This window comes from Lithobates pipiens, unplaced genomic scaffold, assembly GCF_037356315.1.
Source record: "Lithobates pipiens isolate NorthernLeopardFrog02 unplaced genomic scaffold, aLitPip1_a1.2 Scaffold_19, whole genome shotgun sequence".
Lineage (NCBI taxonomy): Eukaryota > Metazoa > Chordata > Amphibia > Anura > Ranidae > Lithobates > Lithobates pipiens.
The window spans coordinates 144,848,654-144,865,530 of NW_027507764.1; the positions used below are offsets into that span (position 1 = coordinate 144,848,654).

The 16,877-nt window shown below is 43.9% G+C and overlaps 1 protein-coding gene across 1 annotated transcript in view; it reads left to right on the forward strand.

The window, feature by feature from the left end:
* Positions 1–16,877, forward strand: part of PLEKHA8 (pleckstrin homology domain containing A8) — a 54,462-nt gene that overhangs the window by 10,262 nt on the left and 27,323 nt on the right. The window contains exons 2-3 of the mRNA XM_077491366.1: positions 7,208–7,324; positions 9,597–9,752. Coding sequence (XP_077347492.1) covers positions 7,208–7,324; positions 9,597–9,752 — 273 coding nt within the window. The remainder of the gene's footprint in view (positions 1–7,207; positions 7,325–9,596; positions 9,753–16,877) is intronic.

A 16,877-nucleotide genomic window follows, 5' to 3' on the forward strand; every position in this document is an offset into this window, starting at 1 on the left:
ACCGCTTCGGGGGATTCGTTCTCAGGTAAGTTATTCATAATGAGCTAGTATGCTATGCATACTAGCTCATTATGCCTTTGCCTTACAGGGTGTGCTTTAAAAAAAAAAAAAGTGCTTTTACTTCCTCTTGAATGCAGTATTAGGTCTTGCATATTGGGCACCAGTTTACAAAAAGAATATGGGGGAACTGTACAAAGTGCAGAGAAGAGCAACCAAACTGAGGAGGAGCTCCGCTATGGGGTAAGATTAGAGGAACGAATTTATTCTTTTGAGAAGAGGAAATTAAGGGGGGATATGATCAGCAAATACATAAGTGGTCCATATAGAGAACTTGGTGTTGTTATTCACTTTAAGGTCATCACAGAGGACAAGGGGGTACTCTTTACATCTGGAGGAAAGGAGATTTAATCTCCAAATGTGGAAAGGTTTCTTCACAGTCAGAGCTGTGAAAATGTGGAATAGACTCCCTCCCAGCCTTTCTCAACCCTTTTAACAAAGAAAAACCCTTGAAATACCTTTCCAGTCTTGGGGAGCCCCTGCTGAAAATGTTAAATCTACAACTCGTGATACATTTGTCAGTGGGAAGAAAGCTCCTTACGCTTGTGGTCATTGGGAAGAATTATTCCCTTACAGATACACTATATTGTCAAAAGTATTGGGACACCTACCTTTAAACGCACATGAACTTTAATGACATCCCAGTCTTAGTCCGTAGGGATCAATCTTGAGTTGGCCCACCCTTTACAGCTATAACAGTTTCAACTCTTAGAGCGGAGACTGCGAGCCAGGTCTTCTTGTTCAACATCAGTGCTGACCTCACAAATGTCCTTCTGGAAGAATGGCCAAACATTCCCATAGACACACTCCTAAACCTTGTGGACGGCCTTCCCTGAAGAGTTGAAGCTGATATAGCTGCAAAGGGTGGGCCAACTCAATATTGAACCCTACAGACTAAGACTGGGATGCCATTAAAGTTCATGTGCGTGTAAAGGCAGATGTCACAATACTTTTGACAAGATAGCGTAGCTAAAAAGGTTAATGATCTCATTAGGAACTTATGTGAGAGGCAGAAATTGCCCATTGCTCAAGGAACCCCTAACAACCTCTGTAGGAACCCTGGTTGAGAAACCCTGCTCCCTCCATGGGTGGTTCTGGCCAGCTCAGAAGATTGCTTTAAAAAAAGGCCTGTATTCTTTCTTAAATGTACATACGGTAATATAAATGGGTACCAAAATGTATAGGTAAAGTTGATCCAGGGAAAATCTGATTGCCTCTCGGGGGATCGGGAAGGAATTTTGTGTACTGTGTGTATAGCATTGTGTATATGGGATTGTATGACTCCCCCCCCCCTCCCCTTTTTTATTGGTTGAACTAGATGGATTTGCCTGTTTTTTTTTTTTAATCAGACTAACTATGTAATTATGTATATAAATAAGAAACCTATACTAGTCTGTGATTGTATCGTTGTTGGTATTCTAGCTAAACGACGTAATAGTCTCTGGTGGCCTCATAGTTTTGTCTTCTACTGGGAATTGGGGAATTTGTTGAAAAGTAAACAATTCGGTCCCCTGGCTTTTCTACGCCTAGTGTTTTGGCACACATTTTACTAATTGCTTCATGTGAATTTTTGTTTTGTCAGGTAGTGTTTTAAATAGTGTTATCGCTCCTTAAAGTGGTTGTATACCCCTTTAGCACGTTTTTACCTACAGGTAAGCCTATAATAAGGCCATTCTAATCAGTCTCGGCAGCGGCTGTCACTCACAGCGGAGCAGAGTGAAGCCGCCTCCCCCCTCCTCCTGCATGCACAGCACTGTGTAGACATAAAGGAGGAGGGGGAGGCGGCTTCACTCTGCTCGGCTGTGAGTGACAGCCGCTGCCGAGACTGATCAGAATGGGGCAACGCGACCACAGAGAGAAGGGGATTGTTCACCGGGTCCCGGAACACTGAGCCGACAGGTGTCACTCGGGTGTGCTTGCACCTCCCCCCTGCAATGCCACTGCCTTGGGCTCTCCGTGTGTATTCCGAGGTATGGGTCTGTAGGGGGGGGGGGGGCTGTATTGTTAGGGGGGTCTGTGGCTGTGCACTGTAGGGGGGATCTTTACTGTGGGGGGTCTACACTGTAGGAGGGGTCCTGCACTGTAGAGTGGTCTGTACTATAGGGGAGTCTGCACTGTAGGGGGAGTGGTCTGTACTGTAGGGGAGGATTCAGCACTGTAGGGGGGTATGCACTGTAGGGGGGAGGGGTCTGTACTGTAGGGGAGGATTCTGTACTGTAGGGGGGGTCTACACTGTAGATGTAGGGGGGGTCTGTACGGTAGGGAGGGGGGTCTGCACTGTTGGGGGTCTGTGTAACATGCAGGGGGTCCAGAGCTGTGAGGGGCTGTGTAATGTAAAGGGGTGCAGGGTTCTGTGTAATGTAAAGAGGTCCTTAGGTGCAAGATTTTAAGTTGGGGGGGGGTGCCAGATATAGGCTCTACCCCGGGTGCCAAATGCTCTGGGTACGCCCCTGCATAAGACCAATAAAAAAAAGGATTTTTAATACAGAAATTTAGGCTTGCTGAAAAATATGTCCATGTACAGTATAGTATGCACTCAATACTTGGCCGGGGCTCCTTTTGTATGAATTACTTCATCAATGTGGCATGTCATGGATGCAATCAGCCTGTGGCACTGCTGAGGAAGCCCAGGTAGCTTTGATAGTGACCTTCAGCTAGTCTGCATTGTTGGGTTTGGTGTCTCTCATCTTCCTCTTGACAATACCCCACAGATTCTTTATGGGGTTTAGGTCAGGCGAGTTTGCTAGCCAATCAAGCACAGTGATACCACGATCATTAAACCAGGTATTGGTGCTTTTGGCAGTGTGGGCAGGTGCCAAGTCCTGCTGGAAAATGAAATCAGCATCCCCATAAAGCTGGGCAGCAGAGTGAAGCATGAAGTGCTCTAGAATTTCCTGGTAGAGAGCTGCACAGACTTTGGACTTGATAAAACACAGTGGACCAGCACCAGCAGATGACATGGCTCCCCAAATCATCTCTGAGTGTGGAAAATGTTGCATTCCATTTGGAAATCGGGGTCCCGGAGTCTGGAGGAAGAGTGGAGAGACACAGAATCCAAGTTGCATGAGATCCAGTGTGAAGTTTCTACAGTCAGTGATGATATGGGGAGCCATGTCATCTGCTGGTGTTGGTCCACTGTGTTCTATCAAGCAGGAGATAAAATATAGCAAAATAAACAAGTATTCATCAAGAATCGTGTAATAGGTCTAACCCAGAACAATATTTAAGAGAGAGAAGCAGAGACGTATCTGACAGAAAGAAAGAAAAGGGGCAGAAAAATTAAGAAAATAGACCTAGAGATCTCCAGACATGATAACGCTACAACAGAAGGAGAAGTCATCTGGACTCGTACATATTGTGCTCAGGTCTTCTCAAATGGATCCACCTTATCACTAATTTTATTGGTAAACTTTTTATGAATCATAATCCATGAGATTTTGCGCTTGAGGTGCTGTAAAGTTACAGAGGGTTTCTTCCATGCTCCTGCTCTCATTTTTAATTTTTCAGTAAGATTGAAATTTGTTAAAGTGTTGCCGGTGTTCTGACACAAAGTGTCCGCCTATCGAATAGTGTCCGGGCCATACTGCGCAGGCACAGTGCTTGCTCAGTACGGAGGACAAGGAGAAGCCGAACATCTCCGAAGAAGAACGGCGCCTGCGCACTGAGTCCAGGTTGTAGCCCCACCATCCAACTGGACATAGGGTTGCTCATAGTAACAGGGCCCCTTGCGGGCTTGCTTCGCTCGCCACGCTTCGGGCACGGCCTTGCTTCGCTCGGCTATTTTGTATTCTAACTCTATGTCCACTTGGATGGTGGGGCTTGAACCTGGACACAGTGTGCAGGCGCCATTTATCTTCGGAGATGTTCGGCTTCTCCTTGTCCCCCGTACTGTGCAAGCGCAGTACAGGGCGGACACTATGTGATGGGAGACACTATATGATTGGACACCGGCAGCCTTTTGAACATTTCTCACCTGGAAATTAATTTATATTTTTTGTGCTGTGACAGTGTGAGGCCCTGCCACTATGTGAGATTAGGATAGGGGTATTGAAAGGACACAGGGTTCTCAAAAGTGTCTGGATTTTGCTAGACACCTGCAGCCTGTGTGAGTACACAACTGTGCAGGGTTGTTCTGAGAGTAGCTCAGTTGCAGTTGCTGCCATTTGGAGTTCGAGCCCTGTCAGCAGAGCTGGGTATTCCTCGCCCAAGGACTGGGAAAGTTGGACAGCTACATGGGTCTGAGAGGCCGGAAAAGCTGAGGTGGCTAGTGGGTCCAGAGAGCTGACGAGAATTGGGAAGTCTCTACAGGGAGCAAGCTCAACGGCCTGGCATGTGCCAGTAAGCTTAGCAAGGTGCTGCAACCAAGGCTGAGAGAGCCTGAATATCCAGTGGTCAACAAGAGAGTCAGGTGGCTCAGTATTTCCAGTTGATCAATTTACTGTGAGATGCCCCATGCGTGGGCAATCATCATTAAAACTGTACATTTTGTTTTAAGAAAAGTGGGCTACCCACTTTAGAGCACAAGATCAGACTGATGTGTCTCACTAAAATGCATCTGCCACTCTCCCCAGATTACAGTGCTGATCACCCCCCACTTACAGTGTGTTTTTGGGTGAAAAAACGTTTTGCGTTTGTCCTTTTAATAGGAATGCAGTACAGATGTGTACTTTGTGCATTAATATGCTCTTTGTTCTTTCTTTTTTTTTATTTTATTTTTTTAACACCCTAAACCTGACCTCATGGATACTACAGAGTCAAACCCCCACTGATGATTACTCAATATTGCATCAATTTATGATATCTTTTTCATTCACAAGCATCGGCAAGTCTTCAGAAAGGTGAATGCACTCTGACTATGTCATCCAGGAGTGTGATTCATCACGTGGCTAAGTTGAAGTTGTATAGTCATTGGAACATTCATCACACCATCTCCTCCTTGTTTCATGATAAGCGATGACTGTATAAGTAACTTATAAAATATGTTGCCAAAGTTTGCACAGGTAACAGAAATAAGAAAATAAGGCAGAGAAATATCCGTTTTTGGCAGACTGCACCTTTGGCCTCATTCACATGGGCACTGAGGCCTACAACCCGTAAATGGGCCGTGTAGTTATGCGCCTTAAGGTGCTAAGTGCTGCGCGTGTGTGTAGGGCTACAGTGGATGCATGGGGCTGCTCACCTGCGTGCCTATCAAACTGGGACAAGCAGCTGTGTCTGCACAGCTACTATGTCCCCACTTACATGGACAACCTGATATTAGCACCTCATAAACACACTGCCTATTCATGGCCTGTGTATGTGGTTTACCACAATCTTATTGACTGCTAAAGAGCATAGGCTCATTTATGACACACTAAAAAAGCAATACCTTGCCCCCCCCCCAAAAAGACACGAAAGCTGATTAAGTTGGAAATAGGGCAAGGCCACAGCTTTATTCAACTTTTCAAAAGTACAACTTTCCAAATGTACCAAACAACAATGCCAGTCGCGGTAGACCATGAGCACCCATAAAACATAAACTCACATAGTCTAAAGCTTTGTACACACGGTCGGAGAATCCGTCGGAATGTGTCCTATCGGACCGTGTCGTTGGATAATCCGACTGTGTGTGGTATGCATCGGACTGATTCCGTCTGAATCTCCGTCGGACCCAATTTTCCAACATGTTGGAAATATTTCCCAACCAACTGGGCCGATCGGACATACTCCGATCATGTGTAGAGAATTTTGATCGGACCAAGTGCCACGCATGCTCAGATCAAATTCCTACATCAAAGCTATTGGCTACTAGCCTGAACGTAGTCCCATCGTAACGAAATTACGTCATCACGTTCTGAAAGATCGGATTTTTCGCCAACTTTGTCCGACCGTGTGTATGCACTTTGCCTTTTTTAGAGTTCAGTCTCCTCACGGTCACCTCAGGTCTTTGTAGCCAAGTCTAAGCCCTTGTACACACGGTCGGACATTCCGACAACAAAATCCGTCTGATTTTGTCCAATGGATTTTGTCCGAAACTGGTGTTGCAAAAACACGGTCGGACAAAGTTGTCAGAAAATCCAATCGCACGTAATGTGATGACGTTATTTCGTTACAACGGGACTACGTTCAGGCTAGTAGCCAATAGCTTTGGTCTAGGAATTTGATCTGAGCATGCGTGGCACTTTTTCCGATCGGATCATGTTGTCGGAAAGTTTTATAGCCCAGCTCTAAAACTTTGTCCGTCGGATATTCCGACGGAAACAGTCCGATGGAGCCCACACACAGTCGGATTATCCAACAACACGGTCCGATCGGACATTTTCCGTCTGAATGTCCGACCGTGTGTACAAGGGCTAAGGGAGCTACAGTACCTAACTTCCAATGCACAAGCATGGCCACAGCAGAGAAGATTTTTGGCAAGGGATGTAAACATTGTGGCAAGCCATGGAATGGAGATAAGTATGCATCTGAGAAGGTTGCACTTTTTGGTCAGGGAATCAGGGGCAAAGAATCTTAATAGGCCTCTCCACTACAAACCGGCAAAGCATGACGTTATTTACCCATCACTTTCCTCTGAATGTTGGTGCTGTACCTACTCACCTGATGGCTTTTATTTAATTTTTTTTCAAAGTCCATTATTTCAACAGTTCTGGACTGGTGAGCCCAGAGCTATTCTCTTTCTATCCTTTTATTTGCTGACAATTGAATATTGTGTCTTTTACCTCTGACATGCAACAATATATCTAGCCTAGAAGTATTATAGAAGTCCATTGTATTTCAGTGGTTCTTCTCATCCTAGTGTGAGCTCCTTCCCTACGTGTATGGGCTCATAGAGGGAAATTGTCTGACATTTGGGCCGTGTGTACGGCAGCTGGTCCGACAGAAGATAGCCATTCAGCTTGCTTCTGTTGAAGGGGCATGACCAATAAAGGTCTGCCGATTGGCATCTGATCATGCGATTCTGTGCGACTGGAGTCACATCAGAAGTTGTGCTAGGGTGAACCAGAAAAATGTTAAGCTAATTCTTTTTTTACTACTGAATGTTCCAAATAGTTTCTACTACATGGCAGGTGTGTTGATGTAAATAAAGAATTCTGGCAATACCTGATCTTCAGAGTGAAAGGAATAACTGCAGTATCTGTTAACATTACGTGTCTGTCTTTTCCTATAGGATGGCAACCACGTTGGTTTCTATTGTGTGGAGGAATTCTGTCTTATTATGACTCCCGGGAAGATGCATGGAAAGGTTGTAAGGGAAGTATTCGCATGGCCGTCTGTGAAATTCAAGGTAAATACCTGTTAGGAAATCTATCACTTTCATTTCTCACGGGAGGGGACACTTTTTTAATCTTATTTTGTCACAAGATATGCCTTTGTCATAACTTGATTATAGTTTCATTATCTTCAGATAGAAAAGGAGAAAATGGGCCACTGAATTGTTATGTATTTAAAACATTAACAACGGTCACATCGGCAGATTAAGGATGTTGTCGAAATCTAAAAAGCACTGGTAGGGCTCAGTAGGGCTCATTCACACATCCTGCCTTGACCTGCATTTTTTTGATCAACGCAGGTCAAGTCTATGGCATGTAGAAACCAATTGTTTTCTGTGTGCCGTGTTCCTACAACAAAGCTGGTGGGATGTGCGGTGCAGGAAAATGAAGACGTGATACATTTTCCCAAAGCGTACTGGACGACACCGCAGGTCATCACAACACCTGAATCCTGAATGGAGTGTACACTTTGTACACTTCCAATAAAGTAAAAAAAAAAAAAAAGTAAGCAGCACCTTATGTTCTAAAACACAGGTCATCACTTGACACCACTGCCACACAGCGGACATCAGCCGCATGCTAATACCAAAATCTTTTTAGCATGTGGCTGGTGTGAACGCACCCATACACATTGGTGTTGTGTAACGTGTATGTCAACCTAAATCCATTTTCTACCTTTTTATTTATTTTTTAAATCATTTTTTTTTTGGATAGAGTGGGAAAGATTTCGATTCTCGGTCAGGTTTTAACTCCTATCCAAGACACCGTTAGAGATTTTCCTTAATTTCTGGCCTGACAACCGTTTTACCAGTTAGGAAGTAAGGGTAGATATGCAACAGGAACACAGAGAGAAATACACGTCTGACATAGCTTTCCTCAACCTATTTTCCTGTTTGTTTTTCTAATTGAGATTTCCCCTTACTTCTGGTCTGGTTAAATGCTCAGCAGAACAGGAAGTAAGGGTAAAAACCCAGTGGTCACCAGTACAAATAGAGGGGTAATTTTCCCCAGTGGTGACACAGACAGCAAACAACCTGAAAACCATCTCACAGTTTCCTACCCGATCCAAAGCAAATTAAGAAATAAAATGCTTTTATATAAATGGCAGCTTTATAGCTTATGCAGAGAAAAGCAATGAAAGCTGTGACATGCTAAGGGCCAATAAATGTTTTTCTCCAGCTCATGGCTGGACATGTACAGAATAAAAAAAAAACTGATATGGGTCCTGGTGGTTAGAATCATGATCAAACCATAAAGGCCCATTCACACTTATGTCTTGCGTTAACGTGCGCGGTTTTGCGATGCACAGAACTGCAGCATGCAAGCGTTAGTGCGTTGTGGTGTCATGCATTTTGAATGCCACCCCAACACACGAAGGCCAATATCCTGTGTTGTGGTGCACTGCGTTTGGATAAAAAGGGTCAGGTCTAATTTTCTGTGGACTAGGAAAGAGTTGGCTACAATTTTTTTTTTTTTTTTTTTTTTATGTGGCTTTAATGCAACACACAATAATTTGGATACAGTAACGCACCACATAGGTGTGAGGGGGGCATTATTTTGCATCTTAAAGTGTATATTTTTTCTGTCTATTTCATTCTCCATATATATATATATAAAATATAATAAAATGTTTATTCCCCCGAGCATAGTGATCCATTGTGAAAGGGGGTGGGGGTGGGGCTAGTGGCACATCATCGTGAGGCCTAGCAGCTCAACCCAGTAAAGCTTACAGGCCCTGTGATTACATCATATATAAGAAGATGGCGGCGAGGGGCATAATTCTGAGAGGATTCTGCAGGACACTGCTGGATCCACTGGGTGGGTGAGTATCTGAAATGCCCCGAACCAACATCATGGTATTCAGGGGCTTGAGAAAAAAATAGGGAGGGGGGGGGGGGGGGGGCTCAGGCTGGAGGTCTGGTTTAACCACTTCTCTTCCATACAAGTCTATAGGAATATAAAAGCAGCTTGATGCAGGTCATAAGGAGGTCAACTGCAGGTCAGATGCACGATTTAATTCTAAATGATTTTTAGAATCACTTCAACCTGATATCAAATGTAAGTTCATCATCTAGAGCCCAAAGTCTATCGACACGGGGCCCTAGAGTCTTAACCGGGGACATTTTTAGTTTTTATAAAATGGTTCCGTAATTATTTTCAATACAGATATTTACTAGGTTACTTTGAAAAAAAAGTTTATTTACTTTCTCATTAAATATATTCTATCGTAATGGTTTACATTTGACTATGCCTTTTAAACAGTTTGTTATGTTGTTGTGTTGCCAGTTCATCCTACAGATAGCATGCGGATGGACCTGGCTATTCCGGGAGAACAGTACTTCTATCTGAAAGCCAGGACAGCAGCAGAGCGACAGCAGTGGCTGGTGGCGCTGGGATCTGCAAAGGCCTGTATAACTGACATAAGAACCAAGAAAGAGAAGGGTAAGCTGGTCAGTTCATGCATCATGGGTCTATCATGTGGGCATCATAAAATAAAATAAAATGATATTGATGTTAGAAATTATAGCTGCAGCAGCAGAGGTGCTTGCACATGTGTGCAGTAGCTTTTGGTATGTTGTTTTCTTTCATTTAAAGTAGACAGCAAGGAAGTACCGGTACATGTGTCAGTGTACAGATAACAGTAGCCTGTTTTTAAAGCAGTATACAACTCAAAAGCAAAAATGTATTATATTGCAGCTAACCAATTCTTAGATGTGATGGCTGCATTCGTTTTTTTTTTTTTTTTTTTTTTTAGCTTGGTGATTTAGCCAATAAGCCTGTTGATTTTCAACAGAACAAGCTGCCATGCAGATGTAACAGTTAGAGGGTTGAGACAAACCATTTACCACTGACAGGTGTGCTTTCAATGGTCAGCTTTTATTAACCCCTTGGAATTAACTGGTTTTCAGCAGTAATTTGCCATAAAATATGATCTGATCTTAATCTAAGTCACAACGATAGACAGACACAATCCATAGAATTCATAAAGACTGCGAAAGTGTCTCTCCTGCATTCTAAAAGGAGTGAAGAATGCACCAAATGCATATACCTGTCTAGAAGTTGTACTTCTAAAGCCTCATACACACGGTCGGACTTTGTACAAACTTTCCCGTGGACTTTTGTACAAAGGGCGTGGTCCACAAGTTTGTATTGCATACACACGATCGGACTTTTTGACAACAAACACGAACGTAGTGACGTCACAACGTACTGACGCCACTTCAAAAGAGGACGTTCAATGACTCCAGCGCCACCTTTGGTCAACTTCTGTATTGTAGTCTGATCTTTTGCATTGGTTCTGAGCATGCGTGTTTGTACCTTGTACAAAAGTCCGATGCTTTTGCATACACACGGTCGGACTTTGCTCCATCGGACTTTTGTTGCCAGAAAGTTTGTCCGTTCGCACAGCCAACAAAAGTCCGATGAAAACAGAAAAAGTTTCTCTGATGGAGCGTACACACAGTCGGATGTTGCTCCAAAACAGCTAATTTGCATGTTTGTTGTCAAAAAGTCCGACCGTGTGTACGGGCCTTTACACTATTTAGTGTACTTTTAAAATGCACAAGAAATACTTTTGCAAAAATCTGTCTGAGACAGTTTTTCTCTCTATATGCCAAAAGAGAATTAATTGGGTTCACTTTTACATTGGGAGTTATTTACTAAAACTAGAGGGTACAGAATCTGGTGCAGCTCTTTAGAGAAACCAATCAACTTCCAGGTTTTACTGCCAAAGCTTAAATGAACAAGCTGAAGTTAGAATCTGATTGGCTCTCATGCACATTTGCACCAGATTCTGAGTGCTCCAGTTTTAGTAAATCTCCCCTACTGTGTCACATTGAATGTGCCAAATGTAAAAGTGGAGCATTCAATGCGGCACAGTATAAAAAACGCATTTTAGAACTACCTGAATTTGGTGCATAAGTTGCTGTCAGAACCAAAGGTGTTGGAAATGCTTCATGAATTTGGCACGATACATTAACGAGGGATTAACGCCAGAAAGGTAGCGCAGCAGCCCTACTGAATTTCCCCCAATGTGCTTAAGCTGATAAAACAACAAACAATTCTAATTTCTTCCATCTTTATTGAACACACCTATTAAACATTCACAGTGTTTGAAGAAAAAGTAAGTGCACCCTTGACGTTAACAGCTGGTCAAACATTCTTTGGCAGCAACAACTTCAAGAAAGCGCTTTCAGCAGAGGCGGCTCTAGGGTTTGTGAGGCCTTAGGCAAAACTTAGACATGAGGCCCCACTCATGCCCATAATGGAAAAAATAATTCCATTGATAAATACCTGTATGTCCCTCCAGAGTGCTGCCGGCTTCCTCTTCTCTCCCGCTGACTGCTGTGGGGGATCTTCAGGAAAAAGGGGCTTTTAAATATGTCATTTACCAGCTCCTTCCTTTTCTAAATGAACACAGTGAGCGATTGTTACTGATCACTCGCTGTATTCATTCATAGCTGTGTTTACTCTGCTTCGGTTTATATATTAACAAGAGCCTCTGTCCGCTGTTCATTCATCTGCAGTGCAGTTGAGGCTGCAGAGAAAGGGACTGTGGAATGTGTTTCCCCAGTCCCTTTCTCTTTTCAAAAGTGAGACTTCAGGGCTGTTTAGACCCCTGATATCTCACCAAAGAAACCAAAAAACTCTCACCAAAACTCGTACAAAAAAATAAAAATAAAAAATAAAACAATTGTAAATAGAAAAAAAAAATCAGACTAAAATTTCTAATAAGACAAAAAATCCATGCCCAACACTCACTATATACCACAGGTCACCATCTCCTAGTAGGGGCCCCACTGCATTACTTTGCCCATCTTGCTATTATGACACTGTACAATGGTGTGTAGGAGAGGAAAGTGGAGGGTATGACAGTGGGTAGTATGTACATGAGAGGGGTGCTGAGTGTATAGCGGTTGTTAGTATGACAGGAGAGGGGTGCTGAGTGTATGGCAGTGGGTAGTATAACATGGGAGTGATGCGGAGTGCATAGTGGAGGGGTAGTATGATATGAGAGGGGTGCATAGTGTATGGTGGTGGGTAGTAAGACATGAGAGGGGTGCAGAGTGTATAGTGGGGGGTAGTATGTACGTGAGAGGGGTGCGGAGTGTATGATGTGGGGTAGAATGACATGAGAGGGGTGTGGAGTGTATGGTTGGGGGTAGTATGGTCATGAGAGGGGTGCGGAGTGTATGGCGGTGTGTAGAAAAGTGGTATATGGTGTATATGAGCCCTTATTTTTTGCTCCACTGCAGAGGCCATTTGCAGTGGCATGCATGGAGCAACTGAAGTTAGCAGCACAGCACTAGAACTGGCCTCCAACCTTGCTGAAGACACTGCTCTTAGCCCCACCACTGTCTCAAGTCCCTGCACACAAGTCTCAAGTTCTCCCACAAAGCTGCCAGCTCACCTCCCTCGACACATCCAATGTCCAGTCGCAGAACAAACTCCTGCATGTGAATGCATCCCTCCTGGGTTCAGCAGGAGCCAACAGATCCACCTCTATAAACTGTCTGCAGGTGGCGCTGGAGGACACTGAGAGGGGGTGCTGGAGAATACCGAGAGTGGCAGAGAGAAGAGACTTCAGGTCGGCGCAACGCTGGAGATATAGCAGCGCTGTGGCTGTATACTAGAGACCTTCACTCATCCACCCGGCTCGCTCACTGGGGACACTGAGCAGGGGGCATTCCCTCCCAATCACACACACACACACACACACACACACACACACACACACACACACACACACACACACACACGTCAGGCAAATTAGGTGGCCGCAAGGCCGTATTAGTGCAAGGCCTAGGGCGACCGCTTAATTTACCTAATTAAAGAGCCGCCTCTGGCTTTCAGTAGCTCTGGATCAGACCTGCACAACGTTCAGGAGGAATTTTTCACCATTCTACTTTACAAAACTGCTTCAGCTCAGACACATTTGTGGGATGTCTGGTGGGATTGGTTCTCTTGAGGTTCTTCCACAGCATCTCTATGGGGTTAAGGTCTGGGCTCTGAGTGGGCCACTCCAAAAGGTGATTGAGAGGAATCGAACATCTGACTTCTTTGATCCATTACAGCTCTGCTCCAGGATTATTTTAGCCCAGAGTTGGGCTTTACCTATTTAACCTGTTGCAGCCCACACTAGAGCCAAATGACAGCTACAGCGAGGCTTCCTTTGTCGGGAGAGTATATATTGATGTCTTCCTGTGATCACGCTTCCTGAAGGACTCAGCTGATCACAGATCGGGGTAAAGGGCCAATCACAGCGACCCTTTACAATGTGTCAAATGACGGCTGATCACAGATGTCAACACAAGCAAGTTATCAGCTTTTTTCTCCTCACACTGACAGCGTGAGGAGAAAAAAAAGAAGAAGCTTGTGTTAAAGGGACATTGGCACTGATGATCAGGGCGCTGATTATCCAGTGCAGTTCCACTAGTGCCCACCAGTGCTGCCAGTCAGTGCCCATCAGTGCCTCCTCATCAGTGTCACCTATCAGTGCTTGTCAATTATGCCTATCAGTGCGTTTCAGTGCCGCCTCATTGGTGTCCTTCAGAGCAGCCTATTAGTGACCATCAGTGCAGCCTCATCAGCACGCATTAGTGAAGGAGAAAAATTACCTGTTTGTAAAATTTTATAACAAACTATGATTTTTAATTTTTTTTAATCAAAATTTTTGCTCTTTTTTTCATTTGTTTAGCAAAAAATTTAAAAATCCAATGGTGATCAAATACCACCAAAAGAAAGCTCTATTTGTGTGGGGAAAAAAAAATACAAATTTTGTTTGGGTACAGTGTTGCATGACCGCACAATTGTCATCCAAAGTGCGACAGTGCTGAAAATTGGCCTGGACAGGGAGGGGGTAAAAGTGCCCAGTAAGCAAGTGGTTAAAGTGAACTGCTAACACTTGCTGAGAAGGCAAATATTTTCTTGACATTGTACCTACAGTACCTTTCAATGCTTTCTGCATGCTTTAATGCCAGGTTGCTCCATGTTGTAGCAGAGTTCAACCTTTTTTTCTGCCAAGACAGCCTTTAAAATTCTGCACTGTCTTGAGGCACACCCACTTGTAAATCGTAAAAAACGAAACAAATAGTTTTACATTTCACAGCATCATCTACACATGTAGAACACTCTACATTAGAGATGATTTATTATTACTAATCAATGTAACTTTGTATGCTGGTACTGACTACTAGTCCAGTGTTTCTCTTCTCTCTCAGTTCCTCTCTCTTATTCAACTAATGTGACTCCAGTGCTGATAGATAGGGCAACGGGAGGGGCAAACAATGACACCCTCAGGTGCCCAATGTCCTCCTTGTCAACAGATGATGCCAGCAGTTGGCCCATGCGATGCCCATGGTTATATTGCTGCAAAATAAAAACCTGTGGCTTTGTATAACAAAGAATACAGGCTTGATTAGCCTGTCAACTTATTGACAATTTGGGGCAATTTTAAAGCATTTTTACAAGGCACCCCTGAAGAACCTGAAAAATGTTGGTTTAACCTACAGCCCCCCGCCCCCTTCTTCCACTGCCCACACATCCCTGTTGACCAGTGAGGCAGCTCATCATGGCAAAAGGAGTGTGAATGGAGCCTGAGGCAGTGAAATAGTGGATCTGACACTACCCTGTAGTACCCCGAATAGAGCTTTGCCTATTCAGAATGGCATGACATAGTCACTTTAAAGGTCATGAAAGAAAAGGAGAGGCTGACCCCCTTCTGAATAACTAGTAGCCTGTATTTTGTGTTCAAACATTCAAAACTCGGAGAGGTGGCAGAACGCCTGTGCTAGATATTCTGCTTTAGTGACTGACATGACAGTCATGGAATTGGCTTTTTTTTCCTCAATTTTCCTTTATGATACTGTATGACTGCTTTTCTATTTCTGAGGATTGGAATTAAATCTGCATTATTTGAGCCAGCAGTCGTGCTGCTTTTTTTGTATATTGACAATGTCACTTTGAAAGGTTTCCTATAGGAGTGGCTGTAACTGAAATATCTTTTAGATAAAGAAGAAATGTAGCAAAGCAAAGAATAGAGGTAACATGCAAAATACTGCATAGCTGTGCTAACAGAGCTACCCACCTCCCTGCCTTAGTGGAAAATTCCCCTCTTGTATTGGTGTTCAGTGTAGGTGGGAGATCAGTTCACCATAGGAACCCCTAGCAACATTCAGAGGAAACCTGGTTAAGAAAGAGCACTCTAGCTAAAGGGTTAGGGAACCAAAGAAGACCAACCGTGCCTTCTTTTACTGTTTGCAAACACTAAAGATCATGTTTTATCTTTAGTGTTCGATACAGACACTAAAGATGTCTGCCATAGTTCTAGGCGTTGTTCACTATGACTACGGGGTAATGGGTGTTCTTCCCACCTCTTGGGTGTTCCTATCCTTCTAGTTGCTTTCTTCATACAAAAATAAACCCTGTTACCTTCCTGCAGGATTTGACCGAGAACGTGTGTCTCTATAGTTGAGCTAGGGGATCTGACCACTACCCCTCCCTCCTTCCCCTGGTCCCTTCTCTTACTTACCCTTATTTCTCCTTTTCTTTTTTTCTCCTCTTCACTCACCCTTTCTCTCTCTCTTCTCTCTCTTCTCTCTCTTCTCTCTCTCTCTCTCTCTTCTCTCTCTTCTCTCTCTTCTCTCTCTTCTCTCTCTTCTCTCTCTCTCTCTCTCTCTCTCTCTCTCTACCCCCCCCCATTCCCTTTTCTGTCCCCTCTTTCATACCCCCATCTTCCTTTTTCCTGTCCCCCTCTCTTACACTTATTCTCCTCTTCACTCACCCTTTCTCTCTCTACCCCCACCTTCCCTTTTCTGTCTCCTCTCTTCCCCCCCCCCCCCCAATCTTCCCTTTTCTGTCCCTTCTCCCCCCCCATCTTCCCTTTTCTGTCCCTTCTCCCCCCCATCTTCCCTTTTCTGTCCCCTCTCTCCCCCCCCCCCCCATCTTCCCTTTCCTGTCCCCTCTCTTACACTTATTCTCCTCTTCACTCACCCCTTATCACCCCCTTTTTTTTTGTTTTTTGGCTTCAATACTATTGAGTCACAAACCTGGGACATGCATGTTGTAGGTGACTTTCAGAATTCTATGCTTGGTTCAGGTCAGTAACTCAGATATCTTAGGAAGCCAAAGCATCACTATGGCCACCAGGGAGAAGACGTCAGCAATGGTAGCCGCATAATTTGCATAATTCGCATATGACGTGTATGTCACTTTATCTTTTGCCTTTTTCCCAGACAGGTGATCCCACAAGTATGAAGTCATGGTTGTCTTTTTTCATATTTCTTCCTCTAACCGTTCTCCCTTCTGGTGATGTAGACACTGTTAATGCCAGGGTGCTTCTCAGTGCATCACTGGCTTCTGGTGACACTGAAATTACGTAAAAAAAAAATACATTTGCTTTTAACATTGCATTTTGAAGTTAAAGCACTTACCTGAGCAAAAACCACATTCACTGTTAAACATTTCTTGACTAAACAAATTTTTCATCCTATTCCTTAGAATTTTCTCATCCCTGCGATTGAAAATGAATGTAGATTTGACCCCACTAATGAAAATTCTCACTCAACT